Source organism: Globicephala melas, chromosome 8 (genome assembly GCF_963455315.2).
Source record: "Globicephala melas chromosome 8, mGloMel1.2, whole genome shotgun sequence".
In the NCBI taxonomy this organism is placed as follows: domain Eukaryota; kingdom Metazoa; phylum Chordata; class Mammalia; order Artiodactyla; family Delphinidae; genus Globicephala; species Globicephala melas.
Window position 1 is genome coordinate 502,039 of NC_083321.1, and position 21,794 is coordinate 523,832.

Here is a 21,794-nt window from a genome sequence, read left to right on the forward strand (position 1 = left end):
GGTGTAGGACATGGGGCTAAGGGGGAATGAGGAGTCCTAGCAGTGTGGGCTGCAAGGGGAAAGTATGAGTGGGATGAGAGGTGGGGCTGTGGATACCCAGAGACACAGGTGGCAAGGGGCCGTGGTCCAAGGTTAGGGTGGAGACGGCCCACCAGAGGAGTGACGCAGGGTCCAGGGGCAGAGCTCGCAATCCCAGCCTTGGAGGCTGAGGAGAAGGGCCCTCCCTCTGTGGGCCAGAGGACACCGTGGGAGTGGGGGCGTGACACCTCCCTGGCAGTCAGCAGATACCAGGGCTTCTCCTCTGTGCAGACGGGGAGGGGGGCAGGTCCACTCCCACCCCCAGCCAGGATTCTAGGAAGAGCCACCCAGTTCCTGGCTGCAGAGCTCCTGGGGCCTGGTGGGAGGGAGGGATATGTACCCAAAACAAGTCAGCTAGGGTGTGGAAATGGGAGCAGAGGTCTCCCGGCATGGGGGTAGTGCCACCCTCCAAGCCCCACAGCCCCTTGGAAACGGGGAGGGCACGGGCTCTGCCCTTCCCTCGGAGCAGGTTGCAGGGATGGCCTGCTTAGGTTCCTGGCTCAGCACCGTCCCGGTCCTCCTTGGCACCCTGGTGAACCCCTGAACTTTGCAGGCTGGCCCTGGGGGTCTGTTCCATCCCCACTGTGTCACACCCCTTGTCCCCTGCTGCATCCAGCAGCATCCCCAAGGGCTCAGTCACCCTCATGGGGCCACATCCTCTGCCCTGCGCCTCCATCCCACCCAAGCATTTGGGGTTCTAAGTCAAATTCCCTCATCCCCCTGCCTTCCCCATTCCCAGCACCCACAGCACCCAGACCTGGGCTCCCCTCTCCTAATTCCCCCACCCAGGGCCTTTGAACGTCCTGTAGGTGGGTGGCCCTTTGCTTTCCCATGTTAATAGTGTCCACACGCCTCTTCGCCCTTCTCAGTCCTTATCTGAACTTAATAGAGACCATCGCTCCCACTCCCTCCCCCAAGTGGGGCAGGGTCTGTGTTGACTTTGCTCACTGCTCACGGGCACCCGTGCTGGCCCCCATGCCAGGCGCACATGGTGCTAAGCATGGGTGGCTTGGAGCACAGAGGCTGAGGACTGGGGGGCATGACGCCAGAAGGCCCTGTGCTGGGGAGGCCCTGCTCTGGCTTCACCTGGGCCTCGGGGCCGGGGGTCGTGCAGCCCCAAGCTGGGTCCTGAGCCAAGCTCCAGCCAGAGGAGCTAGTGTTCCTGGGGAGACAGATGCACACTGGCTGCGCAATGCCCAGCACAGACAAGCCCCTCGTTTGGGAGGTGGGGTGAGGTGCAGGGCTGGCCCCTGGATCCAAGCCAGTTTAGGCCTGCCCTACAGTCCAGGAGAAAAATGCGGAAGCGGGCAGGAGGTGACATCACCAGGAATGTTCCACCTGTTGGGGCAATTAGGCGGGACAGGGCTTGAGTCATACCCACGTAGACCCCACAGCCTGAGGAGCTGGGGCAGGACGCAGGTCGAACCCAGGTTAGTGCCAAGGTGGAGCTGGGCGCGTGGCGGGCAGGGCTGGGTCGGGATGTCCGGTGTGGTCTACCACGCCGGTGTTATCTCTAGAGGTCTGTGTGTGATTCGCGTGCGCCCTGTATGTTCATGGGTAAGTAAGTCTGTGGATGAGTCGGTGGGTCCTTCAGGTCCCTGACCCTCGGCGAGCTCCGCAGTGTCCCGGGTTGGTGTTGTAGGCCGACCCCCGAGGGAGGGGGCGGATGCTGCCCAGACAGCAGGGCCCTCCCCTCGTGGGTATCCAGCTCAGACTGCGGTCGTCCTGGACCTGAGCTCGACCATCCCCACACCTCTGGGCCACTTGGTGTCCCCTCCCGCCGTCGACGATGGCGGGGTGGGGAGGTGGGGAGGCAGCGGGAGGTCAAGGTTTTGGACTCTCGTCCGGGCCTGGCCAGTGTCTTTGGCGGGGCCGCAGGTGTCGCGTCTCAGGGCCCAGTGGCCTGGACAGCGGGCGGCGAGGTGGTGGTGGTGGGGGGCGGGGAGGGGGTCTCAGAGCCTGGGCCGGGGCTCCGGGCGGGGTCTCTGGGTCGAGACGGGCTTCCGGAGAGGGGCGTGGCCTCGGGGCCGGGCTTCGACCTGGGTGGGCCCTCGGGGCCAGGGACGGGGCTCCAGGGCCCGCCCCGAGGGCGCGGCCGTTCCCCGCGCGCCCCAATTGGGCCGCGCGTGCCGGCTCCGCCCCGCCCCCGCTAAAATCGCCGCCTCCGCCTCCTCCCCCGGCAGCTTCTCCAACTCCGCCGGCTGAGACCGCGAGCCACAGCGACTGCGGGGCCGGCCTGCCGGCTCTGGCCCCCGCTCCAGAGCGAGCGGCGAGCGCGCGGCGCACAGCGAGGCCGGCCGCCCGCGGAGCCCGGAAGCCCGGCGGGCCGCCGCGATGTTCCCCAGGGAGACGACGTGGAACATCTCGTTCGCAGGCTGCGGCTTCCTCGGTGTCTACCACATCGGCGTGGCCTCCTGCCTCCGCGAGCACGCGTCCTTCCTGGTGGCCAACGCCACGCACATCTACGGCGCCTCGGCCGGGGCGCTCACGGCCACGGCGCTGGTCACCGGGGCCTGCCTGGGTGAGCGGGGCCGGCGGGGGCTGGCGTGTGGTCTTCGTGAGCGCGGAGCGCCCCGCTCCGTCCGCACAGAGCAGCGGGCCGGGCCGCGGGGACCGTGGGGGCCTTGGGGTCTCTGCCCGGGACCCCGACCGAGGCTCCAATGCCGGACGCCGACGAGGGGCGGGGCCTGCCTTGTTTTCCTCCGAGGGTGCCCGGGGATTGGGGTAGGGCCCTGTGCGCCTCTGAGCGGAGGCTGCCGCCTAGGACCCGCCCCTCGGGCGCAAAGGTTGGGGGGCGGGCAGGTGCAGCACGAGCTCTTTCGTTGGAAAGAGAAAGTAGTTCGTGGGCGGGACCGCGAGAGTCGGGGGAGAGGCCTAGGCCGTCCTCCTGCCCCGGGCATCCGGCCGGGTGGCAGCGGTCACTGTCTCCTGGGGCTACGGCATTCCGGACTGCCATGGCCCCGGGGCTGGGAAAGGGTTGGCCTCTGAGGAGCGCGTCCGGGCACTGTGGCCTGGTGCCTCCCGAGGGCGCCTAGAGGAGGAGCCGGCAGGTCAGGCGTGGGCCCGTCCAGCGCAAGCTCTCTGCCGCCCTCGCCTTCCTGGCGCACGGCCCACTGTGGGCCTCGGGCCCTCTGTGGACTGCGGCCAGACGTTTTTGCCCACCCCGTGGGGTGAGAGGTGCTTTAGGACTCTGCAGCCCCGGAGTCGGCTTCCTCCAGCCACACGCTTCCGGCGGCCAGCGCGAGTGATGTTTACAGCACACGGAGTCCTCCAGGAGTCCTGGGAGTGCTGCCCGGCCCCCAGCCGACTAGGGCAGCCAAAGTAACAGAGGGGTCATGAGCTTCTGGAATGCCCTGCCCATCAGGAGCCTGTCCAGTGTTCTCCTCTGCACCCTGCCGGTGGCCTTTCCCCTGAGGAGGGTGGGGTGCAGGGAGCACAGCTCTGCATTCTTGGGACCTGGGAATTCACCACTGTGGCCCTGCCCCTCCTCCTCACGGAGGCTTTCAGGCCAGTGCTTCCCAGACCAGACCGCCGTGCTGGTCTCAGGTCCGTGGTACCTCGTTGAGGACATGGTCCCATGGCGCCTCCCCCTCCCCACTCCCAAGAATCCTCTTTCTCACGGGTGGGAGTGGTCTTGGGCAGCTGGAGTCCCCACAACTTGGCGGGTGTTGGCTCCACGCTGCCCCCCCTCCTGACCCGGGGGATGGTCCTCAGCTCCTCCCCAAGGCCTTGCTGCTCCCTGACTAGCCCTGGGCCTGCTCCCACCCTGGCTTTGTCCCAGGCCAGTGCCCATGGGCCCCCAGGAGGAGTGTCGGGGGGTTGCTTGCTCTTGGCTGCAGTGGGATGCGAGTGTGCTTCCCCAGGTGATGCGGCCCCGCTACGTCCAACCTCAGGCCCCTGGGCCTGTGGGGCCCCTGGGCTGCGCTGGGGTCGGTGCATCTGGATCCGGCCAAGCGGTGAAGGCTGAGCCTGGTCAGAGCTGAGCCTCTGCCTTCTACCCTTCCCCGGGGTGGGGGCTGGGCGCCATGTCATGCCAGGCCCAGTGACTCACAGATCAGGGCGGGCAGTTGGGAAATACGGGCAGAGGGTAAGTCGTGGCCCCAGCTGTCTGCCCTCCCAGCAGCCCCCCTCTCCCCAGGAGCAGGTGGCAGAAGCCCCAGCTGTGGGCCAGGCTCCACGGTGGACGCTGAGACTCCTCTAGGGTAGAAAGGGGTGCCGAGAGTCTGTGCCGTGGACCCTGGGTCTGGAGCCCTGGGGAGTGTGCGAAGCCCAGGAGTGCTGGCCCCTGACCCTTGCCCCTGCTGCTCCAGGGGAGGCTGGCGCCAACATCATTGAGGTGTCGAAGGAGGCCCGGAAGCGCTTCTTGGGCCCACTGCACCCTTCCTTCAACCTGGTGAAGATCATTCGGGGCTGCCTGCTAAAGACCCTGCCTGCTGACGGCCACGAGCGCGCCAGCGGCCGCCTGGGCATCTCCCTGACCCGCGTCTCCGATGGCGAGAACGTCATTATAACCCAGTTCAACTCCAAGGAGGAGCTCATCCAGGTGGGCCCTGGGGGCCGCACTGGGGGTTCAGTAGGGACCCCAAGGCCCCTGCTCACTGTCTCCCTCTGTCCCTGCCCCACAGGCCAACGTCTGCAGCACTTTCATCCCTGTGTACTGTGGCCTCATTCCTCCTTCCCTCCAGGGGGTAGTGAGTATCTCCTGGGCACCTTCCCTGGGTGACAAGAGTCTGCTCCTCTGTGGGCTGTGGGACAGGGAGGCGGGGAGGAAGCCATCTGTGCCTCCCCACGCCGGCCCCTCACTCCTGCCTCTGCCCGTTGCCTCACTTCCCCCAGAGTTACTCAAGACCCAGGCCAGCCCTGCGCAGATGCACCTTTCCTGTGGCTGTTCCCCACCCCCCACTGTCTGGCCATCTGCTCAGTGGCCAGTGCCCAGTGGGTGAAACGCCCAAATGAAATAGCCACTGGGGGGGGCCTGAGGTGGCTGGGGGGCAGCCCAGCTCACCCTGCAGGCCTGTCCCCGTGTGACCCCGTGTTCCTGCCACAGCGCTACGTGGATGGCGGCATCTCAGACAACCTGCCGCTCTACGAGCTCAAGAACACCATCACAGTGTCCCCGTTCTCGGGCGAGAGTGACATCTGCCCACAGGACAGCTCCACCAACATCCACGAGCTGCGCGTCACCAACACCAGCATCCAGTTCAACCTGCGCAACCTCTACCGTCTCTCCAAGGCCCTGTTCCCGCCCGAGCCCCTGGTGAGGCCAGACCTCCCCGCCGGGCACCGGGGGCGCCGGGGGCGGCTCCCCGGGGGCCTCTCCCGGCTACAGCCCGCACAGCCTCTCCACTGGGGCAACCCGTCCAGCCTCTGTCCACCCTGGACCTGGTCCTGAATCCAAGTTAGCTTGCAGTGGGGCAGGGTGGGGTGGTGGTTCAGGGACACTGGGGACTCTATCAGGCACGTCTGGCTCCCCTGCCCCAGTTTATGCATCCCCCTGCCTCAGGTGCTTCGAGAGATGTGCAAGCAGGGCTACAGGGATGGCCTGCGCTTCCTGCGGCGGAACGGTGCGTGGGGGCTGCCTGGGCAGCCGGGTGGGCTCTGCGTGGCCGTCCTCTGTGGGCCAGCCAGCCTCAGCCGTGCTGATCGCCTATCGGGTCCCCCCCCCCGCCCCACCCCAGGCCTCCTGAACCGGCCCGACCCCTTGCTGGCGCTGCCTCCCGCCCGCCCTCCTGCCCCCGAGGATGAGGACGCACAGGAGGCCGAGGTGGCCACGGAGAGGACCGGAGTGAAGGACCACTTGCAGCCACCTGGGGAGGATCACATCCTCGAGCACCTGCCCTCGAGGCTCAACGAGGGCATGTGGGGTTGGCGGGAGCGGGGGGACCTGGGGGGATGGGGGCAGAGGGGTCCTGGGCTCCACCTCCCTCCCCTGCCGACCTCGCACCAACCTCCCTCCTGCACCCACAGCCCTGCTGGACGCCTGCATGGAACCCACGGACCTGCTGACCACGCTCTCCAACATGCTGCCCGTGCGTCTGGCCACGGCCATGATGGTGCCCTACACTCTGCCGCTGGAGAGCGCCGTGTCCTTTACCATCCGGTGCGGGGCAGGGGGAAGGGGTGCAGGGACGAACTCTGGGTCATCCCCGGGTGGTGGGCACTCGAGGGAAGAAAAAGGCGGCCGGTTTAAGGGGCTGCAGAGATGCCACGTCGGGCACAGAAGCCAGGCACAGACGGAGGTGGGCTGGGGCGGGTGTGAGGTTTGGGCCGCAGCCCCTGAGGCCATGCCTTGTGCCCCGCCCCAGCTTGCTGGAGTGGTTGCCCGACGTTCCCGAGGACATCCGCTGGATGAAGGAGCAGACGGGCAGCATCTGCCAGTACCTGGTGATGCGCGCCAAGAGGAAGCTGGGCAGCCACCTGCCCTCCAGGTGAGCTCCTTGCTGCCCTGTCCACCCCGCCTGCAGCTTCAGGGGCCCCCACGAAAGCCCTCCCTCCCTCCCTCGGTCCTTTCCCTGCCCGCAGGCTGTCGGAGCAGGCGGAGCTGCGCCGCACCCGGTCGCTGCCCTCCGTGCCGCTGTCCTGTGCCGTCTACAGCGAGGCGCTGCCCAGCTGGATGCGCAACAGCCTGTCGCTGGGGGACGTGCTGGCGAAGTGGGAGGAGTGCCAGCGGCAGCTGCTGCTGGGCCTCTTCTGCACCAACGTGGCCTTCCCGCAGGACGCCCTGCGCATGCGCACCCCTGCCGGCGTGGCCCTCGTGCCCCCGCAGCACCCGCCCGGCTCGCCCCCTTGCTGAGAGCTGCCCACTCCGGCCTTCCCCGCCCCCGGTGCCGAGGGCCGGGCCCCCCAGCTTCCCTGCCCCGTGAGGTGGGGCCCCGGGGCCAGCAGAGAGAGGAGATGGGGGTCCCTCACGCTGCCCGAGGGGGCTTTGCTGTCAACCAACCACTAACTCGCTGCACTGAGGAGGGAGGGGAGTGGAGTAGCCCTCCCCTCGCAGAGGGCCCCCTGTCTGTGCCTTAACCTCCCCTTGCAGGCCCCGCCCTGGGGCTGGGGGCTCCTGCACCTGCGGCCCCTGCCCAGCACCCACACCCGCGAGTGCAGTATTACTGCTGAGAACTTTGCACCTGTTCCTCCCTCTACATTTTTCTCATTTGGCCGAAGCATGTGTGTGAATTATTTATTTTTGCCAAAGCAGATGTAATAAATGCCGCCGCTCAGCCTTACCTCCTTCACTCGTTGGTGACGCCTCCCCACCCCCGCCGCCCCCAGCTGACCCCCACAGCGTCCAGCCTCAGGCCAGTACTTCCTGGGCTCCCGCTCTCCTGGAGCCTGGCACTCCGGCCCTGCCAGCCGGGCCTGGGGCTCCCCCCTCAAAGCACTGCGGGCTTCCTAGGCTTCAGCCTGCTCCTCTGCCTGGGACCCTTGGGCACAGCTTTCTAAGGGCCAGTGGAAGTATCGGGGACCAAGATCCTTGCAAGATAAAAACAGAACTCTTTAGTTTCTTACCGAGGTGGTGTCTGCACCTCTGCTCCATGGTGCCCTGGGGGCGTGGCGCCGATTCCCCAAGCTGAGCTCTGGGGGCCTGCTCCACTGGGGGTGTTTGGCCCAAGGCTCTGTGGGTGGTGCGGGTCTTGCCCTTGTCACCCATGAGCCTCACTGCGAGGTGCACACACCTCGTTCCCCTGTCCCCCTCCCCCCCACTGTGTCCCCAGTCTCCTGCAGGTATACAGGAGGGATCTGGAACGTTGGGCGGGGCGAGGTGTGCGCCAAAGGGGGCTGGATCCTGTTCTGGGGGGGATGAGGTTTCCCGAAGGCCTTCTCTGCCCTGCCTGGGCAGTCTGAGGGGATGTAACCAGCCCTCCTTGGTGATCACAAGGGCCCATGGGGTAACGGGCGCCTGAGCAGAGCTGGGCACTTGGCTGGAGGTCCAGAGCGCTTAGTCCTGCCGGGTTCAGCCGGCACCTGCCCTCCTGCCCTTTCTCCTCGAGGCACGGGGCAGCGGCAGTAGCCTCCAGCCAACAATAACGGTCGGTAGTGCGACTGCAGGACTGGGAGAGCCGGCTCAGCAAGTCCCCGTGCACCTGTGCCAGGGGCCACCCCCACCTTGGTCTCAAGGTCCTGTCCTATAGGCCCAACCTGTTCTAGTTGAGCAGGATCCCAGGCCCCTGAAGAGGCAGAGGCCTCCAGCACCCCAGCGCTGCCCGGACAGCTCTGCCAGGCCAGCCCCTCCAGGTGGGTGCCAGGCTGGGGCCGGGGAGGAGGACCCCTGGGAAGATGACGAGATTTTTCTCCCCCCCACCTCAGGAAGGTCACACACAGGCCCCACCCAGAACCTTCTGGCAGCCCTACCCCAACAGGAACCTGAGTCAGGGCTATGCCCCCAAAGGAGTGCTTGGGGCACCTGCTGAGACGAGGACCTCCCTCTGCTCCCCCCACCCCCAGCCACTCACCCTCACACGCACAGGCATCTATGCCGCTGATTTAAGTACCATTTTCTTGTATAGTACGCGTTTATTGTTTAAAAATGGAAAAAGAAAATTGGAGAAGTATAGGGAAGAAAGGAAAGTCACCCCACTTCTAGAGAAAAGCGTTGAGAATATTTTGGTCTATTTCCTGCCTTCTTCGTGCACACACTTTGGCGCCTTAAATCGGGATCCTGAGGACTGCCCCCCAACTTTGGCCCTGTGCAGGAAGGGTCCCCAGGGTCATCCCCCCACTCTGCGCTCGGACTCTGCCAGGACAGACACTCGGGGGTCGGGCCGTATGCGGGGGCGGGGCGGGCTATGAGGCGAGTGCTGGGCCACCGGGGCAATGCCGAGAGGCGGGGACACGGTGGGGACGCGGCGGCGGCTCCGCCAGGGCCATCGCTGCCGGGGTCCCGGTGCCCGCAGGAGAACAGCCTGGTGTGCAGCAGGTGCGGTGGCAAAGCTCGCAGGTAGCCGCCCGGCCCGTCCCCCCGCCCGTACTGGCCCCGCAACCCCCGTCACCGCCAGGCGCGCCGATCCCCGCGTGTCGTGGTCAGGGGCTCCGGGGCCCCTTGGGACACGCACTGCAGGGGCAGAGTGGGCTAGGTCCCAGGGTGCGGGGGCTCAGGCAGCCCTTCCCCCCCCCCCCGCTCCCCGGCCCGGCCACAGCGCAGCTTCCGGCTGGGATGGTCCCCCGGTCCCGTGGAGCCCGCCCGGGGAAGGCGACGGCGTGAGGCGGAGACGTCTCGGCCCCTGTGTCCCCTCCTCTCCGCCTTTCTCAGCCCTGCCCTCTTGGAGGTCGCCTCCCGCATCCCCCAGGAATGGGTGGGGAGAGAGAATCACAGTCCTGGACTGGGGGGCGAGCACCACAGGGTCCCAGGCCGGGGGCTGTCGCCACGCTGGGGGTTAGCTTTGGGAACTCTGGGGTCCAGGCGTCGTGGGAATGACAGATGGCCTGATTAGGGGGCAGGGCGCCCCCATGGGGAGGGAGGCCAGTCTGGCGGAGAGCATAGTGCCAGCAGGAGAGCCTGTTAAGCTAGACTCTGAGCTTACTCCTGACAAGGGCCACAGAAGGCATCGTGGCCCAGGCTGGACCCTGCACCTGCACCCCTTGGGGCCTGGTGCCGGTGGGCGGGGCTGCAGGCAGGGAGGGAGGAGCTCCCCCGCCTGCCAGCTGGCTGGAAGCAAGGCCCAGAGGCCCAGACTCAGAGGCTAAGGACTCTATCAGCCGGGATAGGCTGACACTCCCACTGGCCCAGCCCGGCCCTCCCAGTCTCCAGGCCCCGACTCCAGGACCTGTTCAGCTTCTCTGCGGCTGACCATTCACTCACCCCAGCCCCCACCTCCTCATTTTCCATCACAAGATCTATAGCTGCCCCCCACCCCTGCCCCCGCCCCCCAGCACATCCTCTCGTGCACCGGCTGGCTCCCTGGGTGGCCCTGAGCCTGCAGGCTCCACCCATGCCACCTTGCGCCAGCCCCACCACCTGCAATTGGGCCACACCTCCCCCAGCTGCCCCTCCTCTCTGGGCCTCCACCTTCCCATCCCCACCGCTCCACCTTAGCCCTCAGCCACCTTTGCCCGTCACCCTCTTTGCCTACACTTCTCCTCTCCCCTCATTTCTCAGCTCTGCTCAGGCCCTGACTTCTCCTTGGCTTCACAGTGCCCAAGGCTGAGACCCCCGCCATGGCCAGCCCCGGGAAGCCTGGGGCTGGGGAGAACCAGGAGGAGGAGGGGTGGGACAAGGGGCACGCCCCAGGGCCACTGGCAGCGACACTGGAGCAGGCCCAGGAGCTGTTTCTGCTGTGCGACAAGGAGGCCAAGGGCTTCATCACCCGGCACGACCTGCAGGTGAGCCCCCAGCTCCAAGAGGCCTCCCACCCCAGGGCTGACCTTGGCTGCTCAGCCTTGCCATCCTTGCCCGGCCAGGGCCTGCAGAGCGACCTGCCCCTCACGCCCGAACAGCTGGAGGCTGTGTTCGAAAGTCTGGACCAGGCGCACACCGGCTTCCTCACCGCTCGGGAGTTCTGCCTTGGCCTGGGTGAGCCCGGCCCCTGAGCCCCACCCCCTACCCCGCTGCTCAGACACCCTCCGCTGGCACATATGGGACTCTGTGGGGCCCACAGCCCACAAGGGTGGCAGGCTGTGCTTCTCCCTGGCCTCCCTCCGGAGCACAGGCTGGTGTCTGTACACGCAGGCACCACGGGAAGCCCCCCAGATGCTGTGGCATATGTGGAGATGACCTGCTCCCTGACCCAAACCCAGGTGGGACTGGGAGCCAGGCATGCCTCATTTTGGCCCGAGCCCAGCTGTCACCTCCCATTCCCAGGACAAGAATCGGACCAGAATAAGGAAGAAAAACAGGAAACTGGGCTCAGAGAAAGGGCAGGATATGCGGGGGGCGGGGGTGGGCTGGGCTGGAGGTGGTGACCCAAAGCCCGGTGATCTCTCCCTCCCATGCCCACAGGGAAGTTGGTGGGGGTGGAGCCTGCCCCGGGTGCTCTGCCCTCCCAGGCTCCTCGGGCTCCAGAGGAAACCTTCGAGGCGGGCTGGTCGGATGTGCGAGGCCCCCGGGGCTCCCTGGAGGAGGAGGACGAGGAGAGATTCTGCTCTGCGCTGGAGCAGCTGGGGGTGGCCCGGGTCCTGGGCGAGTGAGTCGGCACTGGCCCGGCTCCCGTCACCCTCACCTGCTCTCTGTCCGCCTGCATGATGCCTGTCCGCGTTGCCTGCGTGTCTGTTCCCAGGCAAGGTCCCTAGACCAGGTCTGGGCCGCTCCTTCCCTCTCAGCTGCAACTACTGCGTGCCGGGCCTGATTTCCCACAGAATTTGCATTTCAGGAGGCAGCAGCCAGGGCTGCGCCCAGCACAGGCACAGCCCTGTGTACACAAGGACACAACCCCACGCACACACACCTCCTGGCCACACAAGCCCCGCACAGGCACAGGCCCCCCACAGGAGTGAAAGCACCCAGGAGAGGGATGCCCAGCTTGTGCAAGACTACGGGGGCCTCTGGGGGCTTCTTACCCTGCAGGGTGGGGTGGGGAGTCCCCGCTTCAGCTTCAGCCTCTGCCCTCCCACCCCCCACCCCCACGCCCACCTCCACCCCCACCCCCAGGCAGCGGGCAATTCGGACGCTCTGGACCCAGCTGCAGCGTGAGCGACCCGAACTGCTGGGCTCCTTCGAGGACGTTCTGATGCAGGCGTCGGCCTGCCTGGAGGAAGCGGCCCGAGAGCGGGAGGTCCTGGAGCAGGCGCTGCGGCGGTGAGGGCTGGGGGGCTGGGGGCGGCCTGAGGGCCAGGCGGAGGGGCTCTGCGAGGTGGTAGGGGCGGGGCCGAGGGCTGTACCGCTGGCAGGTTCTAAGCAGCTGTCTTACTCCTGGTTTCCCGAAGGCGGGAGAGCGAGCACGAGAGGGCGGTGCGATGTCTGTACGAAGATATGGAGCGGCAGCTTGGCGAGCAGCGCCGGCGCCTGCGGAGTCAGGTGGGCCCGCAGCGCCGCCCCGCGCCCAGCCCAACCCCGGACGCGCGGGTCTCCCCGGCCCCGCCTTCTCCGAAGTGGTCCCACCCGCGCCCCTGCCGCTCCGCCGCCAAGGGGGCTCAGGTGTCCCCGCGCGTCCTAGGACGTCCCCCGGGAGGAGCGGAGAAGCCGCCTAGAGCTGGAGCTGCAGAGTCGCGAGCAGGAGCTGGAACGCGCGGGGCTGCGGCAGCGGGAGGTGAGCGGCTGCCTGGCGGTCCCGGCCGGGAGGCGTGCACAGCGGTCCAGCCAGGCCTCATTCTCACCGTCCCCCATGCTACTCCCCGGCGTCCTTGAGGCCCTTGGGCCTATGTTCCCAGCCCCGGAATTGTTGGGAGTCAGGGGCAAACGCAGCATCCCGGGGACGTGGGGGGGTTCTCTCCAGCCTCGATCCCCCCACACCCCAGTTGGAACAGCAGCTGCAGGCCCGGACCACCGAGCAGCTGGAGGCGCAGGCGCAGAACGCCCAGCTGTGGCTGGCCAACGAGGCGCTGCGGGCGCAACTGGAAGGGGTGCAAGAGCAGCTCCGCAGACTGGAGAGCGACTTGCTGGGCCGTCGGGAGCAAACCCAACGGTGCTGGGGGGCGGGGCTGCGGTTGGGCCCTCAGGGGCGGACTCCGAGAAGGGTCGCGCTTGGAGCCCAGGGCTTCCATCCCACCCCGTCCCAACCCCGCCTCCAGGGTCTCCGTGGGGCAGGGTCCTCCAGGGGGGCGTGGGGCACCCCGAGGAGCCTCCCTGCACCCAAATCACCACCTCCGTCCTGCAGAGACGTGGTCGCGGTCTCGAGGAACATGCAGAAAGAGAAGCTCAGCCTCCTGCGGCAACTGGAACTGCTCAGGTGCGTCAGCCCAGCTCCTAGCTCCCAAACAGTTCCTCTCACTGCCCCATCCCACTGCGAGGAAGTCCTTCCTTGTGTCTGCCCTCCATCCGTCATGCTGCAGCTCCAGGCAGACACCTCTCTTCTGGTCTGAGGGAGCGCCAGAGCCCGTGCCTGCATTCCCCACCTAGGAATGCTGCCTCTTGAGACCTCTAGAACCCCTGGACTCCTATTCCCCAGGGAGCTGAACACGAGGCTACGAGACGAGAGGGACGTCTGTGAGGCCGAGCGGCTGGGCAGTGGCCGCAGGAAGGCTCTGACCACGGCCCCCCTGCTGGGGCCCACCTGCTGCTGTTCCTGCTGTTGTAGTAGCTGGGCTCGCCCCCCCAGACGCGGCTCTGGCCACCTTCCCAGTGCCCGCTGACCAGCCCGAGTGACTCACTGGGCGTTACTTGGTTACTCGGAGAAGCTGCCCCTTGAAGGCGACTCCTCGTGGCTGGGGGCTGCCCATCCTGGCTGTGGGTTCTACCCAGTAGGTTGCCTGGCCTGCCTGACTTGCAGACGTGAAGGAACTAATCCTGGGTGGTCAGGGTCTCACCGTGCCTCCCTGCCGGTCCTCACCCTACCCCCATCCCATCAAAACCAGCAGAAAACTCCCTCTTCCAAATAAAGTCCACTGACTTCGACCTCCTCGGCCTCCTGTGTGTGTGTGGGAGCCACAACATTTGAGAGGTACACGCATGAGATTTCCATCGTCCACGCGTGTCCCCGGTCATGTCCCCAAGCCCTCACTGTCCGTCAAAGCTGTAGGAACCAAGGGGCTGAGGCCACTGACTCCCAGGAAGCAGCAGGCGAGGTTCCCTGCCCACCCCCAGCCTCAGTCAGCCACCCCCTCCCCATGCCAGTCCTCACACAGTCCTGGGTGGGCTAGCTCAGCCCACTGGAGTCCTGAGTGGAGGCGCCGGGGGTAGGCCTGAGCTGTCCCCCTGCCCCTCCGCCCTGCCAGCGCGAGCCTCGGGCAGGGAGCTGGGGATGAGTGCTGCCACCGTCCACGCAGAGCCGCTCCCAGCGACTGTGCCGCCTCAGGGCCCACCTGGGACTCCCCTTCCCCTTCTACTCCCGCTCTCAGCGCCCCAGCGCAGCGGGTGGGCAGCCTCTGCCCTCTCTCCTTCACCTCCCCCCACCACTCCCAGGCGATGCCCTCCAAACTGGACTCTCACACTGACCCCAGGCCTCCCCTCCAGGCCGTCCTCCCAACGGCGCCCAGAGAGGCTCCTGTCTGCATCTGACCGCACCTCCAGAGACTACCCCCAGGCCCGCATCTGTTCCGTCGACTCCTGCAGCCTCCCGCCCCTCCCCCAGCGCAGCTCCTCCCGAGGGCATGGGCCGGCGGGGCTGTGGGCGCCCCCGGGCCGCAGCCCGCCAAGCCCCCGCCGCCTCGGGCGGACCCCCGGGGCCCGCCCCCGCTGGTGTTCCGCCCGCTGGCGCCGAGCGCTGTTCGGACCTGCCCGGCGTCGCGGCCGTGGGCGGGGCCTCCGGGCCCGGGGCGGGGACCTGAGCGGTCCGGCGCGTTGCGCTCGCAAGCGCCCGGTCGGCCGCACATTCTCCGCGCTCCGAGCCGCCGCCGCCTGCGCCGCCACCGCCGCCGCCGGCCCGACTCGGACGCGTGGCCGGTGAGTGCACCGCCCGGCCCGGCCGGCCGGGAGAAGCCGCGCGCCTGGCGGCCGTGCAGGCCGCTTCCGGAGGGAGACGGGCGCCCGGAGGCCGGGCGGAAAGAGGGTCCGCCGGGCGGCGAGGGCGAGGCGCCTCCCGGGTCTCCGGACGGGCCTGGCGGCCCCTTCCGGCCAGGGGCTCCTCCCGAGCACCCCGCTCACTGTGTGCAGACACCGGTGCCCTCCCCTCCGCCCGGTGCGAGTGGGCGGGCCGTTCGCCTCGCCCCGGCGTGGGGGAGGCGGCGGCGGTGACTTCATCGCGAATTCCTCACCCGGCCTGGCTGGAGCCGAGTCGGGGTCCCCCACCTTGCGGGGCGGGGCGCCGAAGGGCTGGTTGGGCCGCGGGGGAAGTGGGTGGGGCGGCTCTGTCCCGGGCCGCGGGAGCTATTTCTGGCCGGCCCTTTCCCTTGGGGATCATCTCCGCCAGGCACTCCCGGAAAGAGGGGCCCCTCCTCAGCCGGTCGCCCGCGGGCGGGCCGTGGGGGCCGGATCTGTGTCTGGAAGCAGCCTCCCCGGGACCCCAGGGCAGGCCCAGGTCTGCGGCACGTGGGGCTTCCACACCCCGGCTGTGCTAGTGGTCTGCGCCTTTTTCTTTCCAGGCTGCAGCTACTGCTGCTTGGTGGGGCAAGGGGCAGTGACAGGTCTGGTGCCAAGGCTCACGGGGGCCTGGAGAAGGCGTGCGGTCCCTCCTTGGATCGGACTGTCCAGAAATGTCCTCTGCCCTGCCCCGCCCTGGCCCAGACCAAAATACCGGGCCTGGCCGCTCCCCTCTCAGCCACGGGCAGGGGGTGGACGCTGCCTGCTCTGGAAGGCCAGCTCGGGTCCAGTGCCTGGGTCGGCCAGAGAGAGGGGTGGCGGGATCCTGACCATCCAGGTTGAGCCAGACCTGTGACCTGTCCCTGCCCTTCTAGCGGAGGCTCCTCGGGCGGGAACTTCCGTCTGCCTGCCTTACAGAGGAGAGAGACATCCCCACCAGCCAGGTGAGTGCTGGGCGGGGTGGATATAAATTTGGCTGTGGGCGGGCAGCGCTGTGTCTGTCTGGAAACATGGCCCCGGGCGCTCAGCTGCCATCTGTGTCCCACAGCCACTCCCCGCCCAGTGCGGACACCCAGAACAGAGTGGGTGGGGTGGCCCTGGGGTGCCTCTGGGGAGGAGCACAGCCGGTAGCTCCACTTCTCCCTGGGGTCGGTGTGGCTGTCCCCATTCCAGCAACGAGGACCGGCACAGGAAGAACCCCCCAGGTCTGGGCGGGTGTGTGTCTGCCAGCTCCACTTGCCCCCACTGGGAGGAAGGCAGGCCTGTCCTTTCACAGAGCCCTGAGGGGCTTTCCTAAGGCCGTGGGACTAGGCTAGCGAGGGGCAGGTCGGTCTGTCTTGGAGCGCCTCCTCCCCCCCAGCAGCTGGTGGGTTCCTGCCAACCTGTGACGTGGGCCCGGGGAATGCTTGGGACGGGGTGGGGAGCCTGCATGAGCTCACCCCGAGGTGCCTGCTGGGGCTTCCTACCCTGGCTGCCAGAGGGGTGAGTCAGCCCGTGATGGTTGGGGGTCCTCCAGGCCCCCTCTCACCATGCCCTGGGCTCTGGTCAGGGAAGCCTGGCCCCCCGGCCTTCAGCTAGGCTGTGGGCACCCCAGCTGCCCTCGCTGCAGTGGGGTGGAGGTTCCTGAGCGGCCTTCGCAGGAAGCATCCTGGTTGCCGTGGACATTCTCCCAGAGCCCTCACCCGGGCAGGCACTTGGCTTGGCCCCAACCTGGGGCTGGTCTGGACATCTGTGTCCCCTCCTTCTGTCCCCACTGGTGTCTGGCCATCCTCCCAGTCAGGCCCTCCCCCGCCTCCCTGCCGCAGGATGGGCGAGTTCGGCGAGAAGACGACGACATGTGGCACCGTCTGCCTCAAGTACTTGCTCTTCACCTTCAACTGCTGCTTCTGGGTGAGGCACCCCCTTCCCCAGCCTTGAAAGGAGCCTGGCCTGGGGCTCAGACCTGGGGCCAGGTGTGGTGACCGCTGTGCACTGCCCACAGCTGGCTGGTCTGGCCGTCATGGCCGTGGGCATCTGGACACTGGCCCTCAAGAGCGACTACATCAGCCTGCTGGCCTCGGGCACCTATCTGGCCACAGCCTACATCCTGGTGGTGGCGGGCGCTGTCGTCATGGTGACCGGGGTTCTGGGCTGCTGCGCCACCTTCAAGGAGCGGAGGGACCTGCTGCGTCTGGTCAGCAGGGTGTGGCTGGCACTGGGGGCGGGGGTGGGGCTGCGGGTACCTGCCAGGGCTCCCTGCCAGGCTGCCGGGGGCTGGCTCTGGGTCCTTGAGGGAGTTAGAAGGGACTGACGGGGGTCGAGTGTGACACCGCAGGATGGACTCTGCTGTGCTCACCTGGGGGGGGGACGTCCCTTCCCACCTGCCCAGTCCTGTGAGTGCCCACCTCCCAGCTGGGCCAACAGAGGGAAGACACCTGGGAGTGAGCACTGGGGGTCCTGGCGGCCCCCCAGCGCTCGCCTGCTGCCTGGAGCCCTCACCGTGTGGCTGCTGGGAGCTGAGGGCAGTGGCTGTGCTCTGTTGTGCCTGGGCCCGGGGAGTCCTCACGGACTGGGGGTGTCCGTGTCCCGCCCCGTCTCACGGAGCCCCTGCACCGCCCCCCAGTACTTCACCCTGCTCCTCGTCATCTTCCTGCTGGAGATCATCGCGGGAGCACTGGCCTACGTCTACTACCAGCAGGTGAGGGGCACAGACGGGCCGTGGACGACGTGGACGTGCACGGGCACACACGGGGACACGCACGTGCGAGATGGATGCGCACACGCAGGCGACGTGTACATACACACAGGGACACACACATACACAGGCAGGGCGCGCACATGCACACAGAACCCCACGCGCTCCAGCGCTGAGCATCGTGGCATCAGGCCCAGGAGGTGGGGACTGGGTCCCAGGGGGAGGGCGGATCACAGGGATGGGCAGCCTGCCTGCAGCACCCAAGCTGCCTGCTTGGGGGCCCTGGCGGGGGAGGCAGGTGTCCGCAGGCTCTGGAGCGCCCTCCCTGCCCGCGGCCCTCCCCATGGCCATCCGAGCCATGCGTCTGACCCCAGCCCTGACCCTGCGCCTCTCTCCCGCCTGTGCCCATTGCATTCTGCCCCACCTTGGAGAGTGTTAGATTTTGTGGCTGAAGCTGTCACCCCCTCACCCCAGCTGAACGCAGAGCTCAAGGAGAACCTGAAGGACACCATGACCAAGCGGTACCACCAGCTGGGCCACGAGGGCGTGACCAGCGCTGTGGACAAGCTGCAGCAGGAGGTGGGTGGGTGGCGCAGGGAGGCACCTCCCCAGACTCGTGCGGGAGCCCCAGCCGCAGGGGTGGGCGCTCAGGGCTCAGCCTGGGCTGTGTCCTCGCTGCAGTTCCACTGCTGCGGCAGCAACAACTCGCAGGACTGGCGGGACAGCGAGTGGATCCGCTCGGGCGAGGCAGGTGGCCGCGTGGTCCCTGACAGCTGCTGCAAGACCGTGGTGACCGGCTGCGGGCAGCGCGACCACGCCTCCAACATCTACAAGGTGGAGGTAGGCCGGTGGGGCCTTGCTGAGACGCCCAGGGCCCTGAGGGCAGTGGCTCTGCTCTGTCGTGCCTGGGCCCGGGGAGCCCCGGGATGCTGGGGGCTGGTGAGGGGGCCTGACGACTTGCTGCCTTCAGCGCGCACCCCTGGCCTGCTCCTGCAGGGCGGCTGCATCACTAAGCTGGAGACGTTCATCCAGGAGCACCTGAGGATCATCGGGGCCGTGGGCCTCGGCATCGCCTGCGTGCAGGTGCGGGCACGGCAGGGCGGGCCGGCGGGTGCTGGGACGCGAGGTGCTGGCGGCCACGTCCGCTCATGCTGGCCCCATGTTCAGGTGTTTGGCATGATCTTCACGTGCTGCCTGTACAAGAGCCTGAAGCTGGAGCATTACTGATCCTGCCTGCGGGCCGGCCCTCCACGTGCACTGCAGCTTCTTGCCACGCGTTGACTACTGACGGCCAGGGAGCTGCGGTCCAGCACGTGGCCCCGCCCTTTGCCTGCCAGGGTCTCCCCCTGGTGTTCTCGTGCCTGGGCCCCCCCGCCCCCCGCACCGTGCCATCACCGTGACCTCTGGGGAGCCCCAAACCCCGGAGGCAGCTTCAAGTGCCTTTAGCTGCACACCAAAGTCCCAAGGCCTGGGGTCGGCCCCACTTGTCTGCCAGTCTGCTGGGCTGGGTGGGTGGGTGGGGGCCGGGGTCGTGGCCTCAGGTTGCTCCCTGAGGCCTGGGTTCAGTCAGAGGAGCCGAGTTGGGCAGCAATGGGCTGGCCCAGCGGGGAGCCGGGCGGCAGCAGGTGAGGAGCCCCGTGTGCCTGCCCCGAGGCCCCTCAGGTACTGCGGGCTTCTCCTTAAGCAAGCCACGTCCAGCCCCTGGGGAAAACCAAGCAAGAGTTCTCCCAGGGCCAGGCCTCTGCTGCTCCCCCCGCTGTGTTCCCGCTGCTCTGACCACCATCTAGAGGCCTCGCATCACTAGTTCACTGCTGTCACCTCTTCCCTGGAGGCAGGCGTCCTGCAGGTTTTATTCACTGCCGCCTGATGATGCCTAGGACTGCTCCTGCTGTGCGGTAGGTGCTCAATAAACGTCTGTGGAGCGGATGGCTGAACTTACTATGTTGGTGACACAGTCCTGGTCCCCAGGGCCGTCACGTCCAGCAGAGTGGACAGATCCCCCCCACCCAGGGCCACAACAGAGGAGGACAGGGGGCCAGCTGTGGGCCAAGGGGACTCGAGGGAGAGGTGGCTGGGGACAGGCCTTGATGCAAAGCTGGTGGTGTGGCCAGAGCCCCAGAGGAAGTGGGGCTAGACCTCGGGGAGTAGCCGGGACTGCTTGTGGTTTTCAGGGGCCCTTCTGGCCACGGTGCAGGAATCAGGAACGGGAGAAGGTGCTGGGGCTGGTGTCTCAGGAGCGAGTCCGGGGTGTGTCTGGAAGGATGTGTGCTGGCAGTGGGAGCTGGGGCTGGAAGGGGTGCTGGGCCTGGAGGGGCAGCCAGGGTGTGGCCATCGTGCCCTGGCCCAGGGGCTGCCCAGCTCCTCACACCGCTGCACAGACCCCATCTCCCTCCCGTGGTCCCCTCCCGTGCGTTCAGGGAACCCCACTTCAGGCGTCCGGGCAGCTGGGCCAGCCCTGAGGAAGGTGCCCGGAGAAGGGCGCCTCCCTCGCTAACTGCACGGCCCTGCCCTCTGCCCGCTGCAGGGCACCAGGGCCTGCCTGACCCCCGCCAAGGCGGCAGCTTCCCGTTCTGAGCCTCAGCCTGGCCACAAGAGGACAGAGGCCTCCGAGAGGCAGCGCTCCGCTGGTTCACAGGGTGGCATGTCAGTGCGGGGGGCACCGAGAACCCATCCAGCCCAGCCGGAGCGCCCCCGTGCCCCCAGCCCTAGCACTCCCGACATCTGTGCCTTGTGTGGAGCCGAGTGCGAGCCCTGGAGGAAAGCAGCCCCCGGCTGAGCGCCTCCCTGCGGATGGCCCTCCCCCCTCCCAGGCCGTGAGGGCCGCACCCACCCCAAGCGGCCTCATGCTCGAGGCAGGACACAGGAGCGGGCAGCGGGGAGCCTCACAGAGCCAGGCCAACTGTCAGGACCTCCTTGTGGTCCTCAAAACCATTTACTGGACGGTTCTTTCCAGAGAGGGAGACCCATGCCGACAGGGCCACGGGTGGGCGGGCCTTGCTTCCAGCTCCCCACACCTCCAGGGAACGAGCCGTGGGCGAGACGTGGCCTGCCGGGCAGGGGTCACTTCTCCAGGGGTGCGTAGTTGAGCAGCTTCTCGATCAGGTCCACGTGGGCCAGCAGCATGCGGCGGCAGCAGTAGCGCTTCAGGCCCAGCGCATCCAGAGCGTCCCTGAGGGCGAGGAGAAAGCTGGCTGCAGCCTGTTTGTCCTGGCAGATGGAGGACCTTGCCCCGGCTGGAGCAAGCCCTGCTCAGCTGCCACGGGCTCTGCTCCCCATGTCGGGGAGGGAGACACCTCTCTCATTTCCCAGAGACGCCGCCCGTCACCCTCAAGGCCTCTGGTGTGCAGACGATGCGGTGGCTTGGGAAAGGGGAGGCCAGGTCGGGTGGCCCCTGCTTGGGGCATCCTGGGGAGGGGTCCCGTGCAGGCTGCCAGCATTCACTTGCACTCTGGTCATTTCAGCAGCCTCCTTGGAACTTGGCGCAAATACTAAGACCATCTATCGCTTCCCCGTTCATCCGACACACTTGCACTAAGAGCCTACGCCTCCCTGGCACATCCCGGGACCCAGAGGTTCAAATGTGATGAGGATGGGGCTGTCCACACAGGGGCCCAAGGTCAGACTCTAGTCCAGGGTAGAGACTCTGACAGGCACGGTGGTAACTGCAGTGCTAAGGGGTAAGTAAGCACAGAAGAGGGACCCCCACAATAGCCTGATAATGAGGCCTATGTGGTCAGGAAGCTTGTCCTATGTCCTAAATAAGCCAGTGAGTCTGCAGTACACGGGGGTGGGCCTAACAGCGGGGAGATGTTAGGGAGCAGGTGGACAGAGGCGGCTGAGGGCTTATTTGCCGTGGAGGTGGCGAGACTCGCCAGGATACCTAGGAGTCCCCAGACGGCAGCAGCTTGACGCCCGACTCCCTCCCCTCCCCAAACTAAGAGGTCGGGGCGGGGGGCGCTTTCCTGAGAACAGGTCCGGAGAACAGGGATGGAAAAGACTCCGAGACTGAAAGCTCCCCCGCCCAGGGTCACCTGGAATCTGATGTGAGTAGCCCCCGCCCCCGCCCTGCAGACTGGGACCCCCCGACACCGGCCCGACACACCGACCCCGCGGGCCGGGACCCGGCCCCCCAGGCCCCTCAGGCCGGGACCCACCCGCCCTGCCCCTCAGGCTGGCGGCCCGGGGAGCGCTTCCCGACCAGGCTGGAGGCCCTCCCGGGCCGGCCCGGCGCCTCACCCCTCGGTGTACTCGGCCTGCAGCAGCCCCAGGTAGGCCTCCCACTTGTTACCGACGATCTTGCCGCACGTGAAGCAGCGCACAGGGATTATCATGGCGGCACCGGAGCAGCCAGCGGCCAAACTCCTTGATCCTGCGGCGCTTCCGCCCTCGGCTCCGGCCCCGCCCCGGGCGCGCCCATGGCGCGGGGGGTGCCCGGCCGTCCGCCCGCCCTGGTGCCGTTGCCGTCCGCTTCCCTCCGCGACGAGTTTCCGAGGCCCGTGC

At 67.5% G+C, this 21,794-nt stretch overlaps 4 protein-coding genes across 7 annotated transcripts; 3 read left to right on the forward strand and 1 right to left on the reverse strand.

Annotated features, from left to right (window-relative positions):
• The first annotated feature begins 2,271 nt into the window (after positions 1–2,271).
• On the forward strand, positions 2,272–7,298 carry PNPLA2 (patatin like phospholipase domain containing 2). 2 transcript variants are annotated; one of them, XM_060302729.2, is made up of 9 exons: positions 2,272–2,599; positions 4,389–4,621; positions 4,704–4,769; positions 5,126–5,335; positions 5,582–5,642; positions 5,757–5,942; positions 6,046–6,178; positions 6,384–6,506; positions 6,601–7,298. In XM_060302729.2, exons 1-9 carry the CDS (start codon positions 2,413–2,415, stop codon positions 6,869–6,871), a joined length of 1,470 nt encoding a protein of 489 aa, XP_060158712.1. In that variant the 5' UTR covers positions 2,272–2,412; the 3' UTR covers positions 6,872–7,298. The 2 variants fall into 2 exon arrangements, with proteins under 2 accessions (XP_060158712.1, XP_030706694.1); XM_030850834.3 differs by having other exon boundaries at positions 5,757–5,933.
• Positions 7,299–8,794: 1,496 nt separating this feature from the next.
• Positions 8,795–13,558, forward strand: CRACR2B (calcium release activated channel regulator 2B). Its single transcript, XM_060302730.2, has 10 exons — positions 8,795–9,010; positions 10,205–10,392; positions 10,471–10,582; positions 11,009–11,192; positions 11,657–11,803; positions 11,932–12,022; positions 12,162–12,254; positions 12,463–12,629; positions 12,822–12,893; positions 13,113–13,558. The coding sequence occupies exons 1-10, from the start codon at positions 8,887–8,889 to the stop codon at positions 13,294–13,296; spliced, it is 1,362 nt and encodes a 453-aa protein (XP_060158713.1). The 5' UTR covers positions 8,795–8,886; the 3' UTR covers positions 13,297–13,558.
• Positions 13,559–14,408: 850 nt separating this feature from the next.
• CD151 (CD151 molecule (Raph blood group)) lies at positions 14,409–19,218 on the forward strand. 3 transcript variants are annotated; one of them, XM_060302742.2, is made up of 9 exons: positions 14,409–14,545; positions 15,496–15,564; positions 16,401–16,510; positions 16,602–16,793; positions 17,223–17,297; positions 17,769–17,873; positions 17,976–18,134; positions 18,291–18,377; positions 18,462–19,218. In XM_060302742.2, exons 3-9 carry the CDS (start codon positions 16,427–16,429, stop codon positions 18,519–18,521), a joined length of 762 nt encoding a protein of 253 aa, XP_060158725.1. In that variant the 5' UTR covers positions 14,409–14,545; positions 15,496–15,564; positions 16,401–16,426; the 3' UTR covers positions 18,522–19,218. The 3 variants fall into 3 exon arrangements, with proteins under 3 accessions (XP_060158725.1, XP_030706719.1, XP_069902158.1); XM_030850859.3 differs by having other exon boundaries at positions 14,415–14,545; positions 16,426–16,510; XM_070046057.1 differs by lacking the exon at positions 14,409–14,545 and having other exon boundaries at positions 15,142–15,564.
• Positions 19,219–20,191: 973 nt separating this feature from the next.
• On the reverse strand, positions 20,192–21,755 carry POLR2L (RNA polymerase II, I and III subunit L). The gene is made up of 2 exons (XM_030850863.3): positions 21,531–21,755; positions 20,192–20,463 (listed from the first exon to the last, which is right to left on the reverse strand). Exons 1-2 carry the CDS (start codon positions 21,623–21,625, stop codon positions 20,355–20,357), a joined length of 204 nt encoding a protein of 67 aa, XP_030706723.1. The 5' UTR covers positions 21,626–21,755; the 3' UTR covers positions 20,192–20,354.
• Positions 21,756–21,794: the final 39 nt, after the last annotated feature.